Source organism: Heterocephalus glaber, unplaced genomic scaffold (genome assembly GCF_053883595.1).
Source record: "Heterocephalus glaber isolate CG9 unplaced genomic scaffold, H.glaber_assembly_v1.0 deba00001561, whole genome shotgun sequence".
Lineage (NCBI taxonomy): Eukaryota > Metazoa > Chordata > Mammalia > Rodentia > Bathyergidae > Heterocephalus > Heterocephalus glaber.
This window is the reverse complement of record NW_028258349.1, coordinates 9,739,206-9,764,450: the sequence shown is the minus strand read 5'-3', so window position 1 is coordinate 9,764,450 and position 25,245 is coordinate 9,739,206. Positions and strand designations below refer to the sequence as shown.

The 25,245-nt window shown below is 47.8% G+C and overlaps 2 protein-coding genes across 2 annotated transcripts in view; one reads left to right on the top strand and one right to left on the bottom strand.

Annotated features, from left to right (window-relative positions):
* Positions 1-200: 200 nt before the first annotated feature.
* Positions 201-3,412, bottom strand: Rgs9bp (regulator of G protein signaling 9 binding protein). The gene has a single exon (XM_021239769.2). It carries the CDS (start codon positions 3,042-3,044, stop codon positions 2,337-2,339), a length of 708 nt encoding a protein of 235 aa, XP_021095428.1. The 5' UTR covers positions 3,045-3,412; the 3' UTR covers positions 201-2,336.
* A 760-nt stretch (positions 3,413-4,172) lies between these two features.
* Positions 4,173-25,245, top strand: part of Ankrd27 (ankyrin repeat domain 27) — a 51,477-nt gene continuing 30,404 nt past the window's right edge. The window contains 12 exon segments of the mRNA XM_087191014.1: positions 4,173-4,301; positions 9,718-9,840; positions 12,859-13,002; positions 14,527-14,658; positions 20,875-20,985; positions 22,335-22,491; positions 23,269-23,423; positions 23,863-23,922; positions 24,010-24,063; positions 24,148-24,213; positions 24,304-24,380; positions 25,100-25,221. Of these exon segments, the coding sequence (XP_087047140.1) occupies positions 14,557-14,658; positions 20,875-20,985; positions 22,335-22,491; positions 23,269-23,423; positions 23,863-23,922; positions 24,010-24,063; positions 24,148-24,213; positions 24,304-24,380; positions 25,100-25,221 (904 nt within the window). The 5' untranslated portion in view covers positions 4,173-4,301; positions 9,718-9,840; positions 12,859-13,002; positions 14,527-14,556.

The following is a 25,245-nucleotide window of genomic DNA, read 5'->3' as shown; positions in this document are numbered from 1 at the left end:
ATCAGATTCTCCATGTTGTGTGTGGGAGGTGGAGTTTAAAGTCTTTCTGTGTCATCTCCAAAGGCATCCTGAGCAGGCAAGTGCAAGAAAACTGAGTGTGGCCTCTATTTAGACTCACCCAGACTAGTGAGGCAGAAGAAGCTTCAATTATTAGTAACTGTCGTACAAGTTTTTTTTTTTTCCTTCTTTTTTTTGTGGCACTGGAGATTGAACCCTCAGGGCCTTCACACTGAGGTGCATATCCACCCCTTTGGTGTTCTTTGAAACAATCTCGGTTTGATCAGTTTAAGATCTGGTAGATCTTATTTACCTTTTTACAAAGCAGAGGGATTGAACCTAGGGCCTTGGGTGTGGTAGGCAAACACCTTACCACTGAGCCACACCCAAGCCCTACTGTGGGCTTTTAGAGTCCACGTATCCCTAGCTGAAGCTCTGGAATCTGTGCTGAAGAGGAGCGGGAATGGGCGAGGAGAGTGGCCTTTAGGACTGGGTTCCCAGACAGCAACGCTATAGTATTTACTTCTGCCCCCTTAGCTCTCAAGGTGCCCTTGTGAAAAACTGCCAGTTCCCTCCACCTGGTCTCCTTTCCCACTTCTGGGGTTATGAAAAAAAAAATTGCAACAATTTTCAACCAAACCAAGGTCTCTTTTGTTCCAAATAACCTTTAGCTGGGCGTGGTGGCACATGCCTATAACCCAAGGCTGAGACTGAGGTAGGAGGATGGCCAGAAGTTTGAGGCCAGCCCAGACTACACACTGAGTTCAAGGCCAGTCCTGGATTACATAGCAAGACCCTGTCTCAAAAAAAATAAAAAATTTAAAACAAACCAAAAAATTACCTTTAGAAAGTTTTGTACATCAGTCTCCTCAGCCTCACTTCCCCCAGGACTGTGGCAGAGCCCTCTCTGGACCCCAGGTGGAAGGTGGCAGCATTGCTCAGGCAAATGGGACCAAGAGTGTTTTCCACATTTACGTACTTATTGATCAAAAGAAGCCGGGGCCATTTACTTCTGTCATCCACGCCAGTAGTTTATGCTACAACCTCAAAATTCAGTCTATATTTAAGAACATAGGTTTTTAAAAATAGATGCAAATGTATTTTCTGTAACCTAAGTCCACCTAAAGAATTCTATGTTTGGCTCATTGGCACATATGAATTTGTGGCCCAATGTCCTTTATTTTTTTTTTTTTTAAAAAAACGGCTTTGATAGTACTTATGTGATTTTTTTCTCTCAGATGATTATCATTTTTTAAAAAGCTTCTTAAATTCCAATTTAAAGCTGTTACAAATTCTAACCCAGTCTCAGAGCTGATTGGCTGAAAACCTCTGTAGGCCAGTAACGCCACATTACCTTCTTTGGGCAAAGTTGGGGTCAGGGAGCTTCGCAGCTCCCTCCAAAGCCCAGCTCTCCTATTGGCCAGCAAGCAAATTCTGGGGATAGACAGGATTAAGTACTCCAAAGAGGATTTCCCAGCACTCCCTCAAAGGAGGATCAAACACTCTGGTCTAGTTCTGGAATGAAAATAAGTCCCTGTGAAGGAGAAAGTGCCCGTTCATATAACCTGTGGCTCTCTCCAAAGCCTCCTGGACCCATCTTTCCCCCGTCCTGGGCTGGCTAAGGAGGGCCCTCTTCTGCAGGCCAAAGTGTGTACAGTAGATACAATCCTGCCACAGCGGTTCAATGATCTTCTTTGGTTTCCTAAATAGGGTCAGATCCTGCACAGTAGTGGGAGGTCACAACCCCAAACCTCTCTGTAGCTGCTATTGGTGACTAATGGATAAACTCTGCCAAGAAGCACAATAGTGCGCCATAATGAAAGCACTGTATATGAACTTCTAACTGTGCACCCTTCTAAGCATGGGCCCCACGGGGTTAAGGTCATAGAAACTGCTCATATCTTATTGCAAATTGTTTCTTGTCCAGGAAACAAAACAATCACCCACATGGAGCAAAACCGCCCTGCTCTTTAGGCTTCCTTCCACCTCACCCATTTTTCCAAACTGTCACACCCAGGGGGGACAAACATTGACAGGGTTGGGGGCACCAAATGTGGACTCTGTGTAACGATGCCCTACTAACAAGATGAGATCTGGGGTAGAGAATAATGCTCCCGCATACATTAGCCATAATGCCCTGACGGCCCGCAAAAGCTAACTCCGGGCCCAGCAAGAGAAAACGATGTCTTACCCAGGCAGGGGTATGCATGAAATGAGTGTGTACTCAAGGTACACACAAGTGCTTTAGTGCCCCTCCCCTTAACAGCCCAGACCTCAAGCCCATCCCGAGTCTTGTTTCCGCGGTGGGAGCTGCGGCGGCGGTGACCAGCTGGTGTCGGTCAGCTCAGCTTTGCTACGCACAAGGCTAGAGCCACAGCCGCCAGCAGCACCGCGCTGAAAATCGTGGCAGCCAGGGCCTTGCTCGGGTCGCAGTGCCCCGAGCGCTCCGGTACCGACATGGCTGAGGAAGCTCCGGCGCTGGCACTGGACAGGAGTTCGGCGCCCGCCGTCTGCCGGGGCTGTACTGTCCAGTGGGGCACGCTGACCTTCATTTCCATGTCGTTGATCATCTCGCCCACCTGAAGGACCTCTCGCTCCAACTCCTGCAAGTCTACGACGTAGAAGTCGCGCCCCGCCTCGTGCCGAAGGCTGCGGACGCTCAGGGCGCGTGCCGCCACGCCCGAGCAGCTGCCCACCACCCCCGTGCGCACCAGCGGCCGCCGGGGCGCGTGCAGCGGGAACGCGGCGCCCAGCGCCAACGCGCGCTGCATGTCGGCTTCCAGCAGGTCCAGGCAGCCGGAAAAGGCCACCCAAAGGCGCTCGAACTCCGCGCGCTCCTCGGCGGCCAGACCCCTGTCGCGCAGCGCTACCGTCAGTCGGGTGCCAGTGGCCACAGCTAGCTCCAGCGCCTTCTGGCGCGTCTTCTGCAGCTCCTCCCGCAGATTCTGCGAGTCCGCCGAGCCGCCGACGGTCAGCACCAAGTGGTGGCAGCACGCGGTCGTCTTGTTGAGCGCGTCCAGCAGCACCTTGCTTTCCTCCCTGGCCATGGCGGTGCGCCCCCGCTCCCCTTTCGCCCTCAGCGCGACAGGACGCGGCCGGCCCCGAGGCCAGGCTTGGGCTGTGCGTCCCCAGCGCTCCGCATGGCTCGCCACTCGCTAGGCATTGCCGCTGCCGTCGACCGAGCCGGCCCGGGATTCGCGACGGGCGCCTCGGAAGACCGGCGCGGAGAGGGAGCCCTCTTAGCTGCCGCCCACCGGCTCACTCATTCTCCCAGACGCGCTTCTGTCACACGCCGCCTCTCTGCGCGACCCTGGCCTCCACCGTGGCTCCCTGCCATGCCCGGGCTGCGGACCCCATCCTCCTCTGGTGCCAACCCCAGGGCCAGCAGCCGCGCGCGCCGCTTCAGCCACTGACAAGGTCTGCCGGGGCCGGTCCCCGAGGACCTGCCCACCCCCGCTGTCCGGCGCGAGGCGGCCCCCCCCCCCGGGACTGGGGTGGGCGTGGCCCGCTCGGGCGGTCACCTGTGAGTCTCCTATCACTCTCTCTGCACTCCACACAGTTCTGGAACGTCAGCACTCAGCAGATTCGACTTTTCCGCGGGGTTGGGGTGGGGGTCAGATACCGGGGCTTTTACATTCCCCAGCCTTTTTTGAGACAGGATGTCGTTAAATTGCCCAGGCGGGACTGGAATTTGTGATCCTCCTGGCTCAGCCTCCCTTAGTGCAGGGATCACAGGTGTGCGCTACCACAGCCGGCAACCTCTCGCTATTTTGCGGATGAGGACACTGAGATCCTGGTACTACTGAAAAGAGGGTTTAGCTCGTGCGGAGTCCATGGAAGTGAGAGGACTAGAACCCAAGGACAGTGGCAGAAACAGAGTGGCGCGCCTCTCAGAGCCGAGCACCTCTGTCCTGCAAAGCGTGCGGGGAAGTGCGATTCGGGGGTCCAGAAGCTTCCGGGTGGGTTCTCCTTCCCCATCGCTGTGCCCGCAGTCTAGGAGCTCGGACCCCAACCCTAGAGTCAGACCGGCCCTCAGCCCCGCCTCTTCCCATTCTGGGCACGCGCAGTCGGTGGTTTGGGCGGGTCCAGCCTGAGTAGGAAGCCAAGTGAGTCGCCTGAGCCCTACCCTCGGTTGGGCCGACTCAATGATTGCTCTGCGTGCACGTCACTCTGGATAAGAACGGCCGCTCATTGGGCTGACCCGAGCTCGGCTCCGCCCAACGTTAGAGTAAAGGGGTGGGTCGCAATGCTGAGCGGCCGCCCTGGAGTGGTGGGCAATAAGATCTCAATCGAGGACCTGCGAGGTACCTCCTTAGCCTAAAGGTGGGAAGTGGGAGTATGTAGCTCTTAAGTAAGTGTCCTTCAGCCTGTCTCCTTCTGCGCCTCCCTTTTCTCCGGACGTCTGGGCCCAGAGGCCAGGCGGAGCCCGGGAGCAGGTGGGGAGGAGCTCCTTTCTCTCGGAACCAGCGCCCCGGGCTGTGCTGCTGGGTCCCGGCCCCTAGCCGGCCCGGTCGTCCTATCCTCAGTCCGGTGCGCTCTGACTTCTGAGCCCTAGGGTCCAGAGGGAAGCAGAGGGCCGCGCGAAGAATGCTCCCTTTGACCCCGGCGACTCCTTGACCGGTCCGAGGGTCCGGGAGCACTGCTTTGGGGGCAGTGGGCGGGGCCTTCGCTCCGGCTCGGAGTCCCCCGCGCGGCTTCCGGGCGCTTGCTGCGGCGGCAGTGGGGGTGGGGTCCTGGCGGTGCGCGCAGATCAGAGGTGGAGGTGGAGGTGGGGGTGGGGGTGGGGGTGGGGGGTGGGGAATGCCGGCAGAGGGGGGATCCCTGCCTACCTGCTTGCCTGCCTTCTCTGGGGCGGGTTCTCCTAGTTTCTCCTGTGTAAAGATTACTTCTTGAAAACTTGCGCACCAAAGGATGCTCCAGACTCTGACCCTATTAGGTTTCTTCGTTAAAAAGGGACTGTCCATAGGTGTGCGAGCCAGGCCTTACCCCTCTGGCTGCCCCTTGCAGTGCAGGGGACTCAGGCACCCTCGGACTATGCTAGGCGGTGGGAGCAAGTGGGGCATCTTCACTAAGGATTTAGGACATTCAGGGAACGAGAGGTGGCAAGACAAGAGGGAGTATCAGGGTGTACATGAGCTGGAATTTTCTAAGTTTATGGGTTTCACTGAGAGAAGGTCCTATTATAATTAACGCAGCTCTCAACTGGCCTTATCAGCATTTCGAGATCCTCCATTCGGGGCCAGGCATTGAAGCAGCCAAGAAGTTTGGAGTGCTGGGCCCCGGGACTCACTGTCATTCAGGGGTCTGCCCTTTAACCAATTGAACTGACGGTTTGGAGGCAGAGCTTGGGCACTCTGGGCCTTGGCCGTACTCTGGAGAGGAAAGTCTCAGCCACCTACAGACCACAGTCTTCACGGGAAATAGTGGTTTTCAGGACAAAACGGATGAAAGGAAGCAGAACTCATCCTTTTGGAGACAGCTGAGGATGGTGAGGCTGCAAAAGTGGACAGAGGCCACAGGCAAGACACCAAACAGAGATTGAGAGAAGTTGATAAGGAGCAGAGGGGCACCCCTGCTTTTGGAAGGATCACTTTGATCCAGGAGGGCAGGTGGGAGTAAGATCCAGGAGGTGGAGTACTTAGGCCTTGGAGGAGGAACAGGATGTGACAGGAGCAGATGCATCTCTTCACCAGCCCTAGTGACAAAGCAGTTGGGGCCCTGTAGTTGGGCAGATTTATATTCCTTTGACCTTGGATGAGCTCTCCCAGCCTTTACTTGCCACCTGAAGTCATTCTGCCAGGCAGTGTCTGCCTAGGGCCTGGGATCAAGGCTTGACTGCTTTCAGGGGCCTGTAGGATTGTGTTGTCCTCATACAGGCAGCTCTTAGGCAGGCCTGTGTTACCGATGCGACTGTGCTGTTCAGTGTTTCTGCTCTGTTGAGGCTCTCCTGTTTATTACTGGCGAGCATTAGGCTGGTATCCAATAACTATCCTCTCAGAGACACTGAGGAATGTGACTGTGGTGATAGACATCAGACCTGAAAGAATTCAGACCAGAAGAATCTGGACCTGGTTTGTCCTGTTGAGTATACACCTGAGAGACACTAGGAAGTGGCTCTTACTGCCTAAGATACTGGCAGAGAGATGGGTGCATGGTGGAACTCCAGGAACAAGGTGGTGGGGTGGCATTCTGAGGGGTGCTTTTGCTCCTCCAAACTGGCCTGCTCCCTCTGTCGTTCCACCTTGTTTCCAGGCCTGGGACCTTGTAACCCTGCACATTCCAGCTGTCGTGTTTGTCCAGCTCTGACTGGCCTTATTGTTTTGGGTTGTTTGCCTTTGTGACTGACGCTTCACCTACTCAGACAGGGATTTCCAGATCCTGTGAGAGATAATCTCTCCCTGGGAGGTTGAGCTTCCTCTTAAAACCTCAGTTATTTTGTGCAAGTGTATGACAGTTCATGTCTACAGTGAGCGAGATACAGGGCTGAAGCTTTACTGAGAGGCTTTAAGATTAATTTGGACTGGGCCGGGGATTTAGCTCAGTGGTTTTGCCGCCTGCTGTGCAAGCACAAGGACCCAAGTTCGATCCCCAGTACCAAAAAAAACCCCAAAAACAAACAAGATTAATTTGGACAGGCTAAATGTGACGGGCCAGAAGGACACAAGTTACAGGCCAGAAGGACTCTGAGAGCATACATTATGTCACCAAGTTGCTTCCACTGGCATTAAAGATGGAAGAATAGAACATTTTCTTTTTTCTTCTTGAATTGCTTATCAGTTGAAAAGTATGCCTGGTTAGGGTCTTTGGTGAGGAGTCTGGAAGGGTAGAAGCAACAATAACAATGGAGATATTTTGGCAAGGAGTACATCTCTGGGAGGCACAGACTTTCTTGTGGTACTTTCTGCTGAGCTGGGCTGCAGGCTGTCACCAGATGGTTCCTGACTACCCAGAGTTATCCTGGGTGGCAGAATGGTTGAAGACCACAAACCATGAGTGTGCATGCAGCCTCGTAAAGTGCTGTCCTAATTGGAGGCATCACAGGGCTTCCCTATTCATAGAGTGACCTCAGATAACTCATGGGCAGGGTTATTTGGTATCTTTGACTAACTCACTGGACTTTCTGTAAAGTCAGGCAGGGATGGAATTATTATTTTTTTCCTTATAGATGATTGAGTAATGGTGGTACTGGGATCAAACTTAGGGCCTCTTGCATGCTAGGCAAGGATTCTACAACTGAGCCCCCAGACCCTAAAGGAATTTTATAAGAGAATTCACTTTCTAGTTTTATAAAGAAAAGTCAGGTGTTTTGTTTTGTTTTGTTTTGAGGTTAAGTCTTATTGTGTAGTCCAAGCCACCAGGCAGCCCAGGCTGGCCTCAAACTCAAGCTCCTCCTGCCTCAGCCCCCCGAGTGTTGGGATTTTAGGTATGTACCACCACAGCCAGCTTCATTGCATATTGTTTTAAAATAGAAGACTAATTCGTCCAAGTAAACTTGTCAGGATATTAAATTATTTTTAAGCATTTATCCACACATAAGAATTAATCTGTGGCATTAAGCACCAGATTGTATGATATTATTACATACTGTTCATTCCAGGACAGAAGAGTTGAGAATAGTGCTGGGCAGAGCTCTTTGAGTTCCTACTCTTGGATTCAGTCATTGCCAACAAAGAAGACTGATGTTCAAGAGAAAGCAGATCACATGAGGCTCAGCAGCAGCAGCAGCAGCACTTGCTAAGAACCTTGTGTGTTTATACACTTGGTGCGTGTGACTTGAATGTTTCACTGTGGTAGTCAGGCCCTTCTTTCCCTTGCTACTGTACCCCTCTCTGACTTGCTGCACTTGGATACTTGTTTTGTTTTTTTTTTTGTGCTGGGGAATGAATGCTGGTTCAAGAGCTTTGCTCTTGAATGCAGAGTGTATGTTCTGTCTCTGAGGTATACCTATAGCCCTCTGTGTAGGGGTGTGTGTGTGTGTGTGTGTGTGTGTGTGTGTGTGTGTTACTGGGAATTGAACCCAGGGCTTTTGCACTGAGCTATCCCTGTTTTTTTTTTTTGGTACCGGGGATCAAACTCAGGTCCTTGCGCCTGTGCAGCAGGCAGCAAAACCACTGAGCTAAATCCCCTGCCCTCCCTAATTGTTTTTATTAAAATTTGACACAGGGTCTTGTCCAGACTGGTCTTCAACTTGTGATCCTCCTAACTCAGCCTGCAAGAGTGCTGGGATTATAGATGTATGCCACCACGCTTGGTTCTGCTTGGATTCTAGTTTTTACAAAAATCCACTTGGTTCTTCTGTGCCTACAGGAAGCCTGCCTCCTGAACCTTTGGTCCTGCTCTTGTCCTTGCCTGGCATGCCTCCATCATGCCACCCCTCCCCCCTCTCTGCCAGTTTCTTCTCTCTTGGGTCCTTACCTCCCATCTGGGAAACCCACGCTTGTTACCTCTGTCTGGGGAGTGAAGGTTTGGAGTTCTGCCAGCGTCATGTCTGAGGAGCAGGAGTGTTCTTTCCCAGTTTTAATCTGACCGTATTGTGGATCTTGTTTGTCAGGTGGTTTTAATCCAAAACATCTTGACTGTTGTACTCTGCCACATAGAACTGAGAAGAATGTTTTCTTGTGATTCTATCCTGGAAAAAATGTATTTATCTTGTAGTTCTTTGGGGGACTCATAAAAGGATCATCTGGGCTCTAGTAATAGTTGAATCCTGCAATTAAAATACCTGAATAGTTGCAGAGCCAGCATTCCGTGGGCCCAGGAAAGGATTACTTGCAGCCATTTTTATGCTAGACTCTTCTTCCTAAAAGGATTTGCACGGAGCTCAGTGGCCTCCCTCAGGGAGACCCAGGAGGGTTTGCAGGCGAGACTGCTCTGGCTGAACAAAGGGAATTTGGTATGGGGTCTGTGTATCCTGTGGACTTTTCCATCCAGGGACATAAAGTATCCTGTCCATCTGTGGCCCATAAAATAACCCTTTTCCAGGCATTTTAATTTTACGTGATGAGCCTAGCGGCTAAAGGATGAGTTTTAGGATACATTTTGACATCCTATAACCTTGAGTCAGCCAGCTGAACCTCAGTTTCTTCATCTGTGACTTGGGGCCAGTGCTACCTATTTGACATTATTATAAGTATCAAAATGGGATGAGGATGTCTACACGTTACCACGGTGCATGGAACAAGGATGTTCCTCAGTGGTGGCTGTTTTTGTCATTAACCATAAAAGGTAGAATTCATTATGCACTTATGTATACTTTCTAGTGTTTTCCAAAGGAGACATTCTGGGAACATTGTTATATAGTGAGAAAGTAATTCAGTTTTTCATTCATCTGATTGTATCAAGGAAAAATTTGCATGGTGCTCTTTAATAGTTGCTAATTTTCTGTGTTTAAAAGAGGGGAAGAAGTGGGCCAGGGATTTAGCCCAGTGGTTCTGCCGCCTGCCCCGCAAGCGCAAGGACCCAAGTTTGATCCCCGGTACCAAAAAAATAAATAAATAAATAAAAATAAAAGAGGGGAAGAAGGGTTTAGGCTGAAGCTAAGAACCTTTGGCAGGCAATAGTATAACATCAATCGTTTTTGTAATTTTAAGATGATCTTCTTTATGGGAAAGGACACTGTTTTTCTATTTGAAGTACTAAGGTTTCATTTTCTAAAAAGAGTGGATGTTTAAGGAAAAATGTCAAACGCTAACAACAGAACCCTTACATATAATTGTGCAGGTTATTCATTTCTCGGGGGCCAATGCACAGCTAAGAGCTCCTTAGCACACCATATGCCGTGGCACAGGACTGCATGCGCTGGGAAGAAGAGATGCCTTTTTCTAATTCTCACAAGGACACCAGGTGAGCCAACAGTGACTAGGAGTCCATTGGTTTGCAATATGTCAAATATCCTTCTTTTTTCTTTTTGGTACCAGGGATCTAACTCGGGACCTTGAGCTTGCGAGGCAGGTGGCAGAACCACTGAGCTAAATCCCCTGCCCTGCAGTATGTCAAATATAATGATGGTGGCATGTAAATGTCCCGTGTGAGAATCCTGCAGCCAGGTGGTAGTAGTCTCCATGGGACTGCAAAGCTGTAGTTCTATAAAATGTGTGCTGGCCCTGCTCTGTCTAGCGCAATAGCCACTAGTCGTGAGGCTACTGAGCACTTGAAATATGACTGGTAGGAATTGAGAAGTGCTCTAAAACCAAAATACTCTATACACCAGATTTTGAAGACTTAGTAGGAATAAAACAGAATGTAAAATATGTCATCTGTTATGTAAAAATAATGGTTACACGTTGAAAATATATTTTGGCTAGATTAAGGTACTATGTGTGTGTGTATATTCATTTTTTTTTTTTTTTTGGTACCGGGGATCGAACTTGGGTCCTTGTGCTTGTGCAGCAGGTGGCAAAACCACTGAGCTAAATCCCCAGCCCCATAAAATATATTATTAAATTTAATCTCATCCATTTCCTTTTTAATGTGGCTACTGGGAAATTGCGATTATGTATGCACTAGGTACCGTGGTGTGTGCTATAAGCCTAGCTACTTGGAAGGCTGCGGTAGGTGAATCATTTGACCATAGGAATTTCAGACTGCCGTAGCAACATAGTTCTTTTTTTTTGGTACTGGGGATTGAACTTGGGACCTTGTGCTTGCAAGGCAGGTGGCAGAACCACTGAGCTAAATCTCCGGCCCAACAACATAGTTCTTATCTCAAGAAAACAACAAAGATAAGACAAAGCAAAATAAATATAATAAACTGATATATGTAATTATATGTGATATAGCCATATTTGTCATGTACTTCCATTGGACAGTGCTGATCTAGACCATTGAAACAGACTAGAGCCCAGAAGCAGGCCACACATATGGAGACTGGGAATGTGACAAAGATAGCATTATCAAAAGTGATAGAACATTCAAATACCGATAGTGGACAATTGTTTTACCATATGGAAAAATAAAATTATTTATTTTTATTTTTTTGGTACCAGGAATCGAACTTGGGGTCCTTGTGCTTGCAAGGCAGGCAGTGGAACCACTGTTCAAAATCCCTGGCCCTTGGAAAAATAAAATTAAATGTCCAGTTAAAGCATATGCAAAATTAAAATCCAGATGAATTGAAGGCTGAACCATGAAAAACTTTTTAAGATCCCTATGCATTATAGAGCTTTGTTTTCATAAAATGTCTTTTATGCCTTTGAAGATGGATGTGGTTTCAGGTAGCCTTTGCTGCATAACAAACCAACTCAGGACTAGAACCTTAAACCTGCTCCAGTTTCATCATTTCCCACTGTTGGAGGGGTCGTCTGAGTGGCTCTTCTGCTGGTGTCATTAGGCTCACTTGCGTGGGTGCATTCTGCTGGCAGGTTTGCTGTGCTCCTGGACCATCCGAGCCTCTCTCTCCTCGCTGGTCTTTCATCACATGGCCTTTATCCCAGCGTGCTGTTCTTGGGGTGTGGAGAGAATGAGAGTAGATCTGTGAGGCTGCCACTGAAAAACCCTAGAATGTCATTTCTTTCTGTGGATTGAAGGAGGTCACAGTGCTGGCTCAGTTTCAAAAAACAGGGAAATAAACCCCACCTTCTGTTAGGGAAAATGGTGAAGTCACTCTGCAAAGAAGCATGCCAGAGGATAGGCACAGATTTCCTAAGATCCCCAGAGCACTGGCCATAACAGGCAAAGGCTGACAAATACAGCTACATTAAAATAAAATAAAAAAAATATTTCTGAAAACACTTATTTGGAAAAATGGAAAGACAAGTCATAGGCCAGGAGAAGATATTTGTAACATATTTGAGAATCCAGATATATAAAGAATTATATGGTGCCTGCCTGTAATCATAGCACTGAAGGAAGCTGACACAGGAGGATCCCACATTCAAGCCCTGTTCAGGACCCAGTCCCAAGATAAAAATATTTAAAGAAGGGCTTGGAATGTAGCTCCTTTTATAGTTGGATCCCTAGTACCAACCAACAAACAAAAAACAACCTAGAAAACTGTAAATCACAAGAAAAGGCCAACAACCAAGGGAAAAGTAGGCAAAAGACATACAGCAATTCACACAACATAAAGAAATTATGTTTAGGGCCAGGGATTTAGCTCCGTGGCGCCACACCTGCCTGACAAGTGCGAGGTTCTGAGTTTGATCCCTGGTACAGGGGAGAAGAAAAAGAAAAAAAAACTATTTAAAAAAAAGAAGTGATGTTTAACGTCACTTAATTTTCTTTTCTCTGATTATTTTAGAGAAGAACAGTGAGTGCTACTTTATAGTCACAGGCTGCTGTAACAAAATACCATTTTGTTGTTCATAAATTTATTTCTCATTCTGGAGGCTGGGAAATACAAGGTTAAGGTATAGCTGATTCTGTGTCTGGTGAGGGCTGCTGCTTAGTTCATAGATGGCTGTCTTTGTACAGTTACAGAAAATTAAAAAAAATTAAATTTAAATATTTAAAAAATGTTTTATTTTTATGAGTACACATTTGAAGTAAATAAAGTTTCCATTCATCATGGGGAGTTGCTACATACATATACATGACACATCTTAATTCTGTCTATGCCCCTTCCTTTCTGTAACTCCTCTGCAGAGCCCAGGAGCTCTCTTAGGCTTCCTTTATAGGAGCACCAGTCCCATTCACAAGGGCTCTGCTTTAGTAACTCAGTTACTACCTGTAGGTTCCAACTTCCAGTGTCATCACCTTTGAAAATATGGAATTGTTTTGGATTTTAATATGTGAAACTTGGGGAAGCACGAACATTCAGACTGACAAATGAAACAATCTGATGAAGGGCTGAGGGTGTAGCTGTAGCTCAGTGGTAAAGCATTTGCCTAGCATATGTGAGGCCTTCGGTTCCCTCCCCAGCAGGAGAATAAAATGAACAAACCCAGATTTGATGACTGCAAACATTGTTAGTCATGATGTGACCTCAGCGTGAGGAAGAGGAATGCTCATACAGTTCCATGGAGGTAGAGGGTCATCCAGCATTGTCAGCCTCTGCTGCATTCACAGGTGAATCCCCCTTTGGTGCCTGTCTTACGTGTTCAGGGAACACATACAAGGCCATGACGATGTTCCTCGCACCATTGTGTATAATACCGAAAAGGTAGAAGAAACTTGAATAAATACAGGGTGTGAGGTAAATTGTGACACATTCACTTAGAAGAATATTGTATAACAGAAGTCAGTGACTAAATGTGAGCTTTATGGCTCATCATGAGTAGAACTTCAAAACTTAATGTGGATTGAAAAGGGTGTGTTCCAGAACAGTAATAGTGTGATCCATTCATGTAAATGTTGATACCCACAAAAAATAGTTTTTATTGTTTTGGGATATGTAACCGTTAGAGGCATAGAAACATGGGAAAGAAGGTACACCCCAACTTTAGGATAGTGGTTGCCTCTGAAAGGGAAGGAGATAATGGGAGGGGGGTACATGTCTCCTCTGATACACGGTACTCAGGCCAGAGGTTCTCTTGAGCCCAGGAGTTGGAGACCAGCCAGGACAAAATAGCAAGAACCCATCTCACACACAAAAATGTGTACAGGTGAATCTTTATAAAGTCATAATTGGGCTGAGGATTTAGCTCAGCGGTTCCTCTGCCTGCCTCAAAAGTGCAAGGTCCTGAGTTTGATCCCTGGTATCAAAAAAAAAAAAGAAATATAAAGTCATAATTATGGTCATGTAGGACATGCAAAAAGTTGCCATTTGTTCTTATCACAAGTTGGAGTTTAGCAAGATTGTTTGGACACAATTTATACATTTTTTCATTTTTATACATATAGAAATTTACACATTTTGGGGGGGATTGAACCTAGTACTGAAAATTTATAAATTTTGAGAGAGGATGCTTTAGTTCCTTTTCCTTGTCACTGGGACACAATATCTGACACCCACAGCATAAAGGAGGAGTCATTTATTTTGGCTTATGTTTTAAATCCATGGTTGGCTGGTTCCAAGGCAGGAAGGCATGGTGGAAGGGCCTTGGCAAGGAGAGCTGCTTACCTTTTGGCATCTGGGAAGCAGAGAGTCATGGGAGGAAGTGGAAGAGAGCTATAACCTTTCAGGTCACGCCCACAGTGACCCACTTCTTCTGACCAGGCCCCACCCCCAACAGCAAATTGGCCATAGCCCCCATAATCCAGTTACATTTCCAAATGTCCCACCTATGAGCTCAGAAAGCTTTAGGGGGACATCTGCCTAATTTAGGGGAACATTACCTAACCATAAGAGAGGATCTCTTTAAATCACTGAGGTGCCAAGCTGGGCTGGAACTTGTGATCCTCCTGCCTCAGCCACCCAGGGTGCTGGGATTACAGATGTGCACCATCGCACCTGGCCACAGTTTATACATTTAAACAATAAATAGGCCACCTGGATATTTGTAGATTACCTATGATATTTGCTGGTGGAGTATTAACTGTGAAGCAGAATAGTATGTGTCAAGGATGCTTTTTAGAAATGACCAGAAAATTTTTTATGCATTACATAAACCTGAAGGTGGTCATTCATTGCTTTTTCCTCCCTTGTCCCAGGAAACTCCCTTTGATCCCTTTGAAGTCCATATGGCTCTGTATGATGAAGATCTCCTGAAAAATCCTTTCTATCTGGCCCTGCAGAAGTGGCGTCCAGACTTGTGCAGCAAGGTGGCCCAAATGCATGGCATTGTGAGTACACTGATCCTGAGGATTGTTGTTTGGTGTGGCTAATGCCAGGAATGTGGGAGACTGAGGTGGCATTTAGAGGAAGTCAGTTACAGACCTGCTTGGGGCGTGTTCCCGATGGCACTGTAATCTCTCGTGCTCATCTTTGTATCTTATTTCCCTCCCTGACCAGGCAGGAATTGTGTTCCTCTCAGAGCCTCACACGTCCTCACCTGAGCTGGGTGCTCACTCCCGCAGAAGAAGGGAACTCATGATTTTGTGCATAGCTATGAAGGGTGTTTCCTAAAGGGCAAGAACTTTTTAACACTGGTGCAACCTAAAAGCCCATGGGGCAACGAGACAGCAGGAATAGGAGATGCAGGTGGAAGAAACTAGTTGTTGGCGAGGCCTCTGCTGTGTGGAGGGAGGGCAGGCCCATGTTAAGGGTCTTTCTAGTTCTCGGGTCAGTGACCCTGGTGGGCATCCGTAGGTGGCATTTTGGGACACGGTGTGCTGGGTGTTTTTCATTATGACCCCTGCTTGAGATATTGTCTGTCCTCTCTTTGTGTTGTTCCCTTGTCATTTCACAGTGTGGATCCACTTCTCCTACCCTATGGTGTGACTGTGCTCAGACATGTCATCCATCTGGGGTTTTGAGTCAGGAGAATTCAGGTTGACTGTGGTTGGCCTCACGTTCTTAGTTGTTTCCCTAGAAAACCGGAACTAACTTTCCCCTTATTTCTGCCCTCAGAAGCCTGGTTACTTGAGGTCACTTCTGGTTTTTATGATTAGTTTTATGATTCACATGCTTTCAGTAGAATTTTTTTACTTTGGATTTTATAAGTTTCCCAAAGTTCATTATAAAAATAAGAGAATATAGCCAGGTATGATGGCACATGCCTATAATCCCAGCACTTGAGAGGCTGAGACAGGAGGATTTCTATGAATTTGAGGCCAGCGTGAACTATATAGTGAGACCCTGTCTCAAAAAATAAACAAACAAAAAAATTAAAAAATATAACTGTGTCCTGAGAAGAAAGTAAAAATCTCATGTAGCTCACCAGAAACTTTCATTGTCATCTGTTCATTTCACAGGGGTTATTAGATGCCACTATATGTGCGGCACTATGTTCGATCCTGGGAGTTCATCAGGAAAATAGGAACACACTTCATCCTCTTTGCTTTCCCTGAGCTTAAATCCTAGTTCAAGAAACAGTCATATCCTGGGCACACACATACATATACCTGTTGTCTGTGCAAGGGGACACTGGTGTCTCCCTGTCCAGTTCTTAGTTGGGTTTCAGCCACGTTTGTTGGTCGAATGAGAAAGTAGAATGTTTTGGTCATCTGTAGAAGGGACTCAGCTCCCTTCACTTCTGGAAGCTCTGCTTAGCCTCAGCAGGCGAGTGTGGAGTTTCTCTCCATAGAGGTTGGCCACGGGACAGGTGTGCTCATCTTAGAATCTTCCCTGGGGGTTCGAGTCCTTACTAGTCCTCAAACGGTGTGCATCTACAGGATCAGTCTTCCTGCCATTGGCTGCCTTCTCTGACTGCACAGTGAAATCCCTTCTCCTGTGCTTCCCCAGGTTCCAATCACAGGGGCCTCTGTCACCGCACTGTTCTAATAGACACCCCTGTTCTTCAACCACCTGGCTAATTATGCACCGCGGCTTCCTCACAGGTGGTTAGGCAGGCTTGCGTCCCTGAGGCTCTTGTCCATGGGCTGCTAAGGGAAAGGCCTTCAGGTTTTCTGGGTGTATGGGGGTGGGCCCAGTTACCCATAGGAAAAATAGAATTACTAAAAGAGATTAAGTTTGGTCTTTTTATTGACATCCTTTGATTTTAGGTTAAGTAGGCCTGGGGGCTGGCCTGCGAAGGAACTGAGTAGGAGAGTACGCTGGAGTGGGTGCCACTAATGCAGATTCTTGCTTTTTATTTTCCTTTCCTTTATTTAAAGTTACCTATAAAGGGGTTAGAAAACATTTTATTGTTAAACTCTGAAGTGAGTAGGTCCCCAGCTCAGTCTGCCTGGTAACTGTACACTTCCAGGAGAGCTCTGCAGCTTCCTCAGGGGAGAGCCCCTGAGCTGCCTGGGGGCCTCCATAGCTGCTCTGCAGCCTGCTGCTGGTGGTCCCTTTACCCCTGTGTCTGCAGGATGTGATGGAGAGTGATTGGCCACACTTGCAGTGAGATGCCCTGGGCAGAAGGGGTCTCTCTTCCTTGGAATGGGAGGAATGGAGCTTCTTTCACAAGGCTAGAAAACTGCGTGTGGGAGTCAGGGGGCTGGGAGGAGGGTCCCTGTTCACTCAGCAAACATGGATTGGGCATCTACCGAAGGACACAGTGTGCTTGGCCACGGGCTACAATGCCACTGAGGCTGGACAAGCTTTGCTCACACTGGGAAGGTGGAGAAGGTGTGTGGCAGTTGGTAAACAGGATGATTGCAATTGGGGCGGAGTTGCTGAGCGCCTGGGAAGTTCCTCTCCCTCCAGCATGGCCCTTCCACTTGTCCGTGTGGGCCTTTCATCCTGGAAGCTGGCATGTGGGTGGAGCCTTCTCTCAGTCTTTGAATTGGGGCGTTGGGTACCTCCCCTGGCTGGGCTCCCCTGTTGGGTCCCCAGGATCTTCTTTCGTGTTCAATGTGAGCTGCCCTTTTTGTGTAACTCTGAGCCACCTCGGAGCCTTGAGGTTGTTTCTCATTTCAAGCAGATACTTGAGGGCTTCCCTTTATTTTAACTTTTTCTACTAACATTTCAGATTATCATGTTTAATTTTAAACATATTAAAGTAGTTAAAAGTAATGCAGTGAGCCCCACACAGCCTTCATTCAACTTCAACAGAAGGAGTGTAGTGGCCAATCCCATTTTATCTCTACCCAGCATTAGCCCCTGGATTATTTTTTATTTGTTTGTTTGTTTGTTTTGGTACCGGGGTTCGAACTCAGGACCGACCTTGCGCTTCTGAGGCAGGTGGTGGAGCTAAATCCCTGGCCCAGCCCCTGGATTATTTTGAAGAAAATCCCAGAAAATTATATAAGGTGACATATGGCTTCAAATGTAAATATTTTTAGGGTTGTACTTTTTTTTTTTTTTTTTTGGTGTTTTTGAGTTGAAGTCTCACTATGTAGTTCAGGCTGGCCTTGAACTTGCTATGTAGCCTAGGCTGGCTTCGAACTCACAGTGGTCCTCCTGCCTCAGCCTCCTGAGTGCTAGGATTACAGGCATGGGCCACCACACTCGGCTGGGTTGTACTTTTTAAATGATAAAGCCTCTTAAAAAAATATAACCATAATACCATAACCATATCTAAAATAATTTCTCAAAAATTCTTCAGTATTGTCAAATATTTAGTCATTTCAAATTTCCCAAATTATCTCCTAGCTTATTTTTGTTTTACAGTTGGTTTGTTCAAGTCAAGACCCAGAGGAGATCCACAATTAAAGACCTATAAAGGACTTCTAAGTCTTCTTTACCACTGTTCTTGTGTTAAAATGAAGTTCACTAAGCTAAACACACTGTAAAATTTGGTCAATTTTGACATGCTTTATAGACTTGTCAAACTGTCAGTGTAGTCTCACTGTAGTCTTAAGGTTTATTTATTTATTTATTGGTAGTACTGAGAATTAAACCCAGGGCCTTTGCACTGATCTACATCCCCAGCCCCTTTTTTGTTCTGAGACAGGGTCTTGCTGAGTTGCTAACTTGCCCAGGAGGAACTTTTGATCCTCCTGCCCCAGCCTCCCAGAGTGCTGGGATTACAGGTGTGAGCCACCATGCCCAGGCAGGGTTTTTTTTCCTTTTAATTGTAGCTTTCCCTTCCTTCTTTTTCCTTTCTTTTCTTTTTTTTTTTTTTTGTCTTTTGGTACTGGGGATCGAACTCCGGACCTTGTGCTTCCTCAGCAAGCACCAGAACCTCTGAGCTAAATCCCCTGCCCTTCCTTTCTTGCAGTTCACTTGTAGGAGAAACCAGGTCATTTATCCTGTAGCATTCCTGGCATTCTACCTTTTGCCAGTTGTAGTCTTGGGATGGTATTTGACATGGCCTCATGTTCCTGACATTGGTAGTTAAATCCAGTTCTCAATCTGACTCAGTTTTGATTTTTTTGAGGAGAGGGCAAGAGCACTTCACAGAGTTGTCTTCCCCATCAGCAAGTACTTCCTCTTTTTTTGCTGTCCTTTCACCTGTCTAGCCAGGTGTGGTGGCACTCGGCTGTAATCCCAGCACTCAGGATGCCAGGCAAGAGGATCACATGTTCAAGCCGAGCCTGGGCAACTTAGCAAGACCATGTCTCAAAAACAAAAAAAAGTGTCCCCTACCTGAGGACACCATTCTTGAAGGCTCCGATGGAATATGATGGTTTTACTTCCAGTCGCCTCCAGGGGGCAGCAGATAGGGCAGTGGTCAAGGAGGCAGCTGGAATTTGAATGATGCTGTACCACTGGCTGTGTGACCCTGGACAAGCCTTAACTCTTGAGCCTCAGTTTTCTTGTCTGTAAAATGAGGATGACACAGAAACTACTCAGGCAGTTATTGAGGTCATAGTGTTAGACTGCTCAGTACGGTGCCCAGCATATAGTGACGCTCCAGAAATGGGAGCCTCAGCCCAGAATTACACAAGAATTTCTCAAGCCTGTTTAGATGACATGGCTAAACAAACCTTTCTTCTTTAGAGAGAGTAAGACAGTGGCAAACCATTTACAGTTGATAAAGCTCGGGTGTAGGTGTTTGGATATTGCATGCATTGTATTGTTTCCACTTTTAGGAATGTTTTGAAGGGCAAGGTTCTTAACTGCCTGCCCCTCCTGGAATGTGGGTGCTGTCCCCAAGGCCAGGGCAGGGGCTGAGGAGCATGTGATTATCAGCAACCTTGCTTCACCTGGCACTCATTGGCCTGCCCCAAGTATAAAGTCAGAACTTAGAGTTCCAAAATCATTGATTTTGAGTTTTTTTCCAAGCTTAATAATTGTTTTGGTAGAGGGCTCGACTTCTGGGGTTTTTTACTCCACCATTTTCTGTGACATCTCTTGAAAGTTAATGATTTTGAATATTTGGATCAGTAAGTCTTAGTTTTGGAAGTGATCCAAGGGTGGTTTATTTCTCTGCCTGAGCTTCCTTAACTCGTGCCATCTAATGTTGGAGTGAACTCAGCCAAGACTTAACTGGCAGCTTTTATTCCTCTTCTCCTGCAGTCCCCCAGTTCTTCAAAGACCACCAGTCAAACCCTCAGGATGTGTGCACTGCTTTAAGAGCCTGGGTCATAACAAGGGCAGTGCCCGACTGAGGGTCAGGTTATAGGTCAGCCGGTGGGCTGCGCATGCCCCAAGGCCTTGCTTCACACTCCTAGCACACTCCCACCAACCCTGCTGTCCACATGCAGATACCGAGGAACAAGGACTGCTCATGTGCTCGGGCCCCAGCTGGGGGGCATAGAACCAGGAGTGGCACCCAGGCTGTCTGCCTGTTGGTCTCTGTGCTGGGCTGCTGTGAGAGTCAGGCTCTGTGGGGCTTCTCTGCCTTGGCCATCTTCCTTTTTGGAACACTTGAGTCAGAGATTTCTGTTTAAACATAAGTTTCTGAGCTAAGCCCAGGTCTGGCCTGGGGAGAGAGCCCCTTCCCATTGCTGCACCGTGCTGCTAAGGTGACATCTTGTCAGTGTGGTGGCTGTGGTCTCTTTTGCATGTTTCCGATTGATCCTGCCTCTGAGGGAAAGGCTGGCACCCTGAGACACCAGGCTCAGGAGGCAGCCTGTGATAAGAAACTCTCCGTGGCCTTTGACGCATCCTTACAAACTGTCATGGCAGCCGTCTTCAGCATGAAGCATTTATCTTTCAGGTGGTGGGATCGGTGTGACTTCTCTCATTTCCCTTTCTGTCCTCTCCATACCCCCTCTCTCTGCCTGAGCCTGCTGCATTTTAGAGCTGGACTGGTGGGAGCGGAGAGTCTCTGGGGTCAGTTGTGGGAGGGATGCAGCAAGGGTTGGAAGGAGCCCAATGTCTGAATCTGAAGATGGAGACTGACCTGTGCCTCTCCATCCTCCCACCTCTGGGAGAGGGGTGTCTGCTTCCGTCACTACCACAGCAGAGGGACCCAGCTAGAGCAACAGTGGCCATTTGGGCCAGCGATGCCAGAGTCTGCTTGCAGGTCCTGCTGTGGGTCCGGTCGAGTGGCTTGAAGACGTGCTTGCTGCTGGAGCCATATGCTCCACCTCTCTCCAGAGCTCCCCCTCATTGTTTTTTTCCAGGTCTTAGTGCCCTGCAGAGGAAGCCTGTCCAGTAGTGTTCAGTCCACCTGTCAGTTCGAGTCCTACATTTTGATACCTGTGGAAGGACATTTTCAGACCTTAAATGGAAAGGTATTTCTTGGGTCGCTAGGTCAGTGGTGGGAGGTGGGATGAGGGGAGAGAGCTCTGTTTCTTGGCCTTTCGCCTCTACTGAGTTAAATGACAGTGTTGACACACACTCAGCAGCCCAGGGAGGGCTGGAGAAAGGAGGGGAATGATGCCTGGGGCCGGGGTCACCTTGGAGGGTGGGGAGGGCTGGGCTCTCCTCAGCATCTTTCCTCAGTGAAGTGTGTGTCTGAGTGAGCTCTTTCTTCTCAGTGCTCCTGAAAGCCCCTTGGTTTCTCAGCCAAAAATTAGACATCAGGGATGAATTTTCTTTTTAAACCGTTTTGTTTTGAAATAATTTTGAACCCACAGAAGGTTGCGTAAAGTACAGAGAACTCTAATGCACCCTTTTCTCCAGGCTGGCTGACTGTTTGCATTTTGCCACACTTGACTTATCTGTGACTCTGTATACCTGTTGCTAATTTTTCTGAATCTTGTGAGAGTAAGCTGCAGACATGTGCCGACCCTAAGAACAGCGTTCTCTTATCTGCTGTGCCACAGCCATGCTCAGAGGCCTGCTTGTTCAGTGAATGTTCCCAACTCGCTGTCCTTAGGCACACGGTACTAATTACAACATCCTTTATATCAAAAAAGAAAGAAATTTCTTCTCTAAGACCCATGATCAAATAATGCACTTGGCTGTTTGAAGTCTTTTTACTTTCATTTGAAACAGTTCCTCAGCATCTGTCTGTCATGACATTGAGATTTTTGTTTGGTTTTGTGGACTCTCCCTCAGTGTGGGTTTGTCTGATGTTTCCTCATGATTAGATTACGGTCAGGCGTTCTTGGTAGGAATGACGTGGCAAGGGTGTTTTATCTTTCTGAGTGTGTCCTGTCAGGAGGCACGTGATACCAGTTTGTCTCACTGTTAATGGTAATTTGGAGCATATGTTTCGGGTTTTTAAAAATTTCTTTCATGGAAGCAGGTAGGTTTTGAGAGGGGGAAGTTCCACTCACAGTCAGGATTGGCTTCATTGCCCAACCTACACAAGGTCAGGAAAGCCAGGCTACACTGCCCTTCTCTCTGGGGCTGGGCTGCAGTGCAGCCCTAGACTCAGCCGCCCAAGCTTGTGGGCCCCATGGTGGGGAGAGCAGGGATGGAGTTACCAGGAGGCCCGCTCAGGGTCAGCAGCTCTGTGGCTCACTAGGCATGATACTGTGTTCCTGCAGAGGAGCTGCTCACCATAGCTAGCTCACCTGTTTAAGTGCCCTAGCAAACCCATGCTGGGTGAAGCGGCAGGGTCTGGTTAAGTACTGTCCTTGGGGGAGAGTGGCTGCCACTAGCTGCTGGTACAGTGATGGCTTTCTCATTCCAGGATGTGTCTATACAAGGAAACAGGATTAAATTAGGAGCCGGTTTTGCCCATCTTCTCTCAGTACCCATCCTTTTTGAAGAAACTTTCTACAATGAAAAAGAAGAAAGTTTCAGCATCCTGTGTATAGCTCATCCTTTGGAAAAGAGAGAGAGTTCAGGTATTATGGGTGGAAACCCTTTTCTCCTGATTTGGAGAAATGTATGTGTGTTGAGCTTCTTCCTGGTCTAGCTTCTTCCTTCTGTTAAAAAGTGAAAGGTCACAGAAAATAGTGAAGAGCCCACTAGAAACCTATGTAACTATTTATTAGAATTCCCCAGAACTTAATCCAACTTACCTCCAGCTCAGGGGGTGTGGACTGGGGTGTGTGGTCATGCAGGTTGGGTGTTATACAACTCCAGGAGGCACCATTCACACAGACCCTGCCGTACCTGTGACAAACATGTGATGTGACTCACTCCTAAGGTGTGCAGAGGAGCAGCCCTGGCTTTATCTGTGGGGCTTAGCTTCATTCCTCTCCCAGCCTGGCCGTGGTGCCTCTTTGAGATCTCATTATTTGGAAAGAAGAATAATTCTTCCGTTGCCCCAGGAAATTGAAATAACAGTATGTCAAATCAGCTCTGAAGCTCTTATTGTCAGGAAACAGCGTTTTCACTTTAGCCCCACAACTCACCTCACGAAACTCCAGATATTATGAATTTTGTCCCAAGGAAAGGCCTTGAGAAGAGCATGCTCTCTGGATCCCAGGCTGTCCTATAACTAAGGCGTTCTTGGGAAGTGTCTTGAGATAAAGGACCTTGCCTGCCCTCATCACGCCTTACCATCCTCCCCCACAACAGGGGCCCTCAGTCCTGTGGAAGCAGGACAGGGGATGCAACATTTCCCCTCAGGAGACAGTGAAGGCTTCAGCCAGCCTGACCCTCTGTCTCTTTTTCAGAAGAGTCTTCAGCCCCCTCAGATCCTTTTACCCTGAAAACCATTGAAGATGTGAGAGAATTTTTGGGAAGACACTCTGAGAAATTTGACAGGAACATCGCCTCCTTCAACCGAACCTTCCGAGAATGTGAAAGGAAGAGCCTCCGTCACCACATAGTCAGTACCGGGTCTGGCTGTGCCCACCATGCCAGCTCAGAGCCCTCAGTCCCCCTGTTTATTCTCCGACTTTCCTAGCTGCTATCTCCACTGTAGGAAGTTTTGTTTAAATGTTTCTCTCTGACTGTAAAAGTAATATAAGCCACAATAGAAAACTTGAAAATCCTGGAGATGTCTAAACAATAAGCACCATTATCACCTATGTTAACCCCAAGGGGAATTTCTTCCTACTTTTAATGCACAATCACCTTTTTAAAAAAGTTGAAGAATCAATCATGAAAATGAGTTGGTAAAGCTTGCATTACTCCTTCAAGCTTGTTGTCCAGGAAACCCATTTTGAGGTGTGTTTTTCTTGCTCTGGGATGGGTTGCGCACTTGGGTTTTTGTGTTTCTGGCCTCGGATTGTGAGAGTGACCTCTGTCTGCTCTGGGCTGCACAGGACTCAGTGAATGCCCTGTACACCAGATGCCTCCACCAGCTTCTGAGGGACTCTCACCTGGTAAGCAGCGGGACTTTCAAAAGAAGGAATTGCAGTTTGCTCACCTGTGAGTCCCGGCTCTTTAACCATGCTCCTCTTACCCTCTAGAAAGTGCTTGCGAAGCAGGAGGCCCAGATGACCCTGATGAAGCAGGCAGTGGAGGTAAGGAGAGGGAGGGTGGCTGCAGCCTGTGGTTCTCCTCATTGCTGGACACACGGCCTGAACTGAGGTCCCTTTATTTCACAGATGTACGTCCATCACCATATTTATGATCTCATCTTCAAATACATGGGGACCATGGAGGCAAGCGAGGTAGGTTCACAGTCACCACCATCATCCAGGGTGGAAGCCTTACTCTGTGCTCTTTAAGAAATTTGAAGCCTCATTAAAATCTGTTGTTAGGATGCTGCCTTTAACAAAATCACAAGAAGCCTTCAAGATCTCCAGCAGAAAGATATTGGGGTGAAACCTGAGTTCAGGTAAGAGTTTGTGCTGCCACAGCAGCTCAGTGTTCTCTGAGACATCTCCTCAGAGGCGCCATCTTCTCCTGAGAGCTGGCCTCTCTCCCAGTGGCAGTGGTGGCCACCAGCTTGACATGGTTACTACTGAGGAGCTGCAGGGAACAGGGAAAGGGGACGTTACTAGAGCCTCTGCAGTAAGTCCTAGTCTCCTGCGAGGAGCTTCACAGTTACTTTCGACCAAAGATAAAAGGCTGAAATTGACTAGACTCTGTTTTGAAGCTGTCCCCTTCTGCAGCCAGCAAGGCAGCTGGCTGGTTGGGAGCTAAAGGGGACCTTGTTTTGTACACCTGGTCTTCAGGTAGGGTCTGCAGGCTCGAAGTCTCTCCCCACCTGCCTGTCTCAGAGAACCCTGCCGTAGAAGCACCTAGGGCTGCAAAAATGTCTACAGGGTTGATGTTTAGCCCCCCCCCTCTAGGGCTGTTTTCCTCTTTCCTTTGGGGCTCAGGATTTTTATTTAGTTCCAGATTTCTAATGCAGCTGTATCACCTGGCAGGCTGAATAGGATGTAAATCCATTCTGTTTTGCCACTGGCTTGAGTCCAATTACTTCTCTGTTTTTGTTTTCATTGCTTGCAGTTTGATGTAAGAAAAGTATAACCTGAGGTATGTTATTAGAACGAGGAAGAAGGGTGCTCCCACCATGATTTGCAGTTGTCATGTTTCCCACTTATTTTACAGCTTCAACATCCCTCGTGCAAAGAGAGAGCTGGCTCAGCTGAACAAATGCTCCTCGCCCCAGCAGAAGCTGCTCTGCTTGCGAAAAGTGGTACAGCTCATTACACAGTCTCCCAGCCAGAGAGGTTGGTGCTTTGGGGAAGGGCCTG

Bases quoted from the DNA above. Each gene is read 5' to 3' on its own strand.
- Rgs9bp (XM_021239769.2), bottom strand. From the start codon at position 3,044: ATGGCCAGGGAGGAAAGCAAGGTGCTGCTGGACGCGCTCAACAAGACG.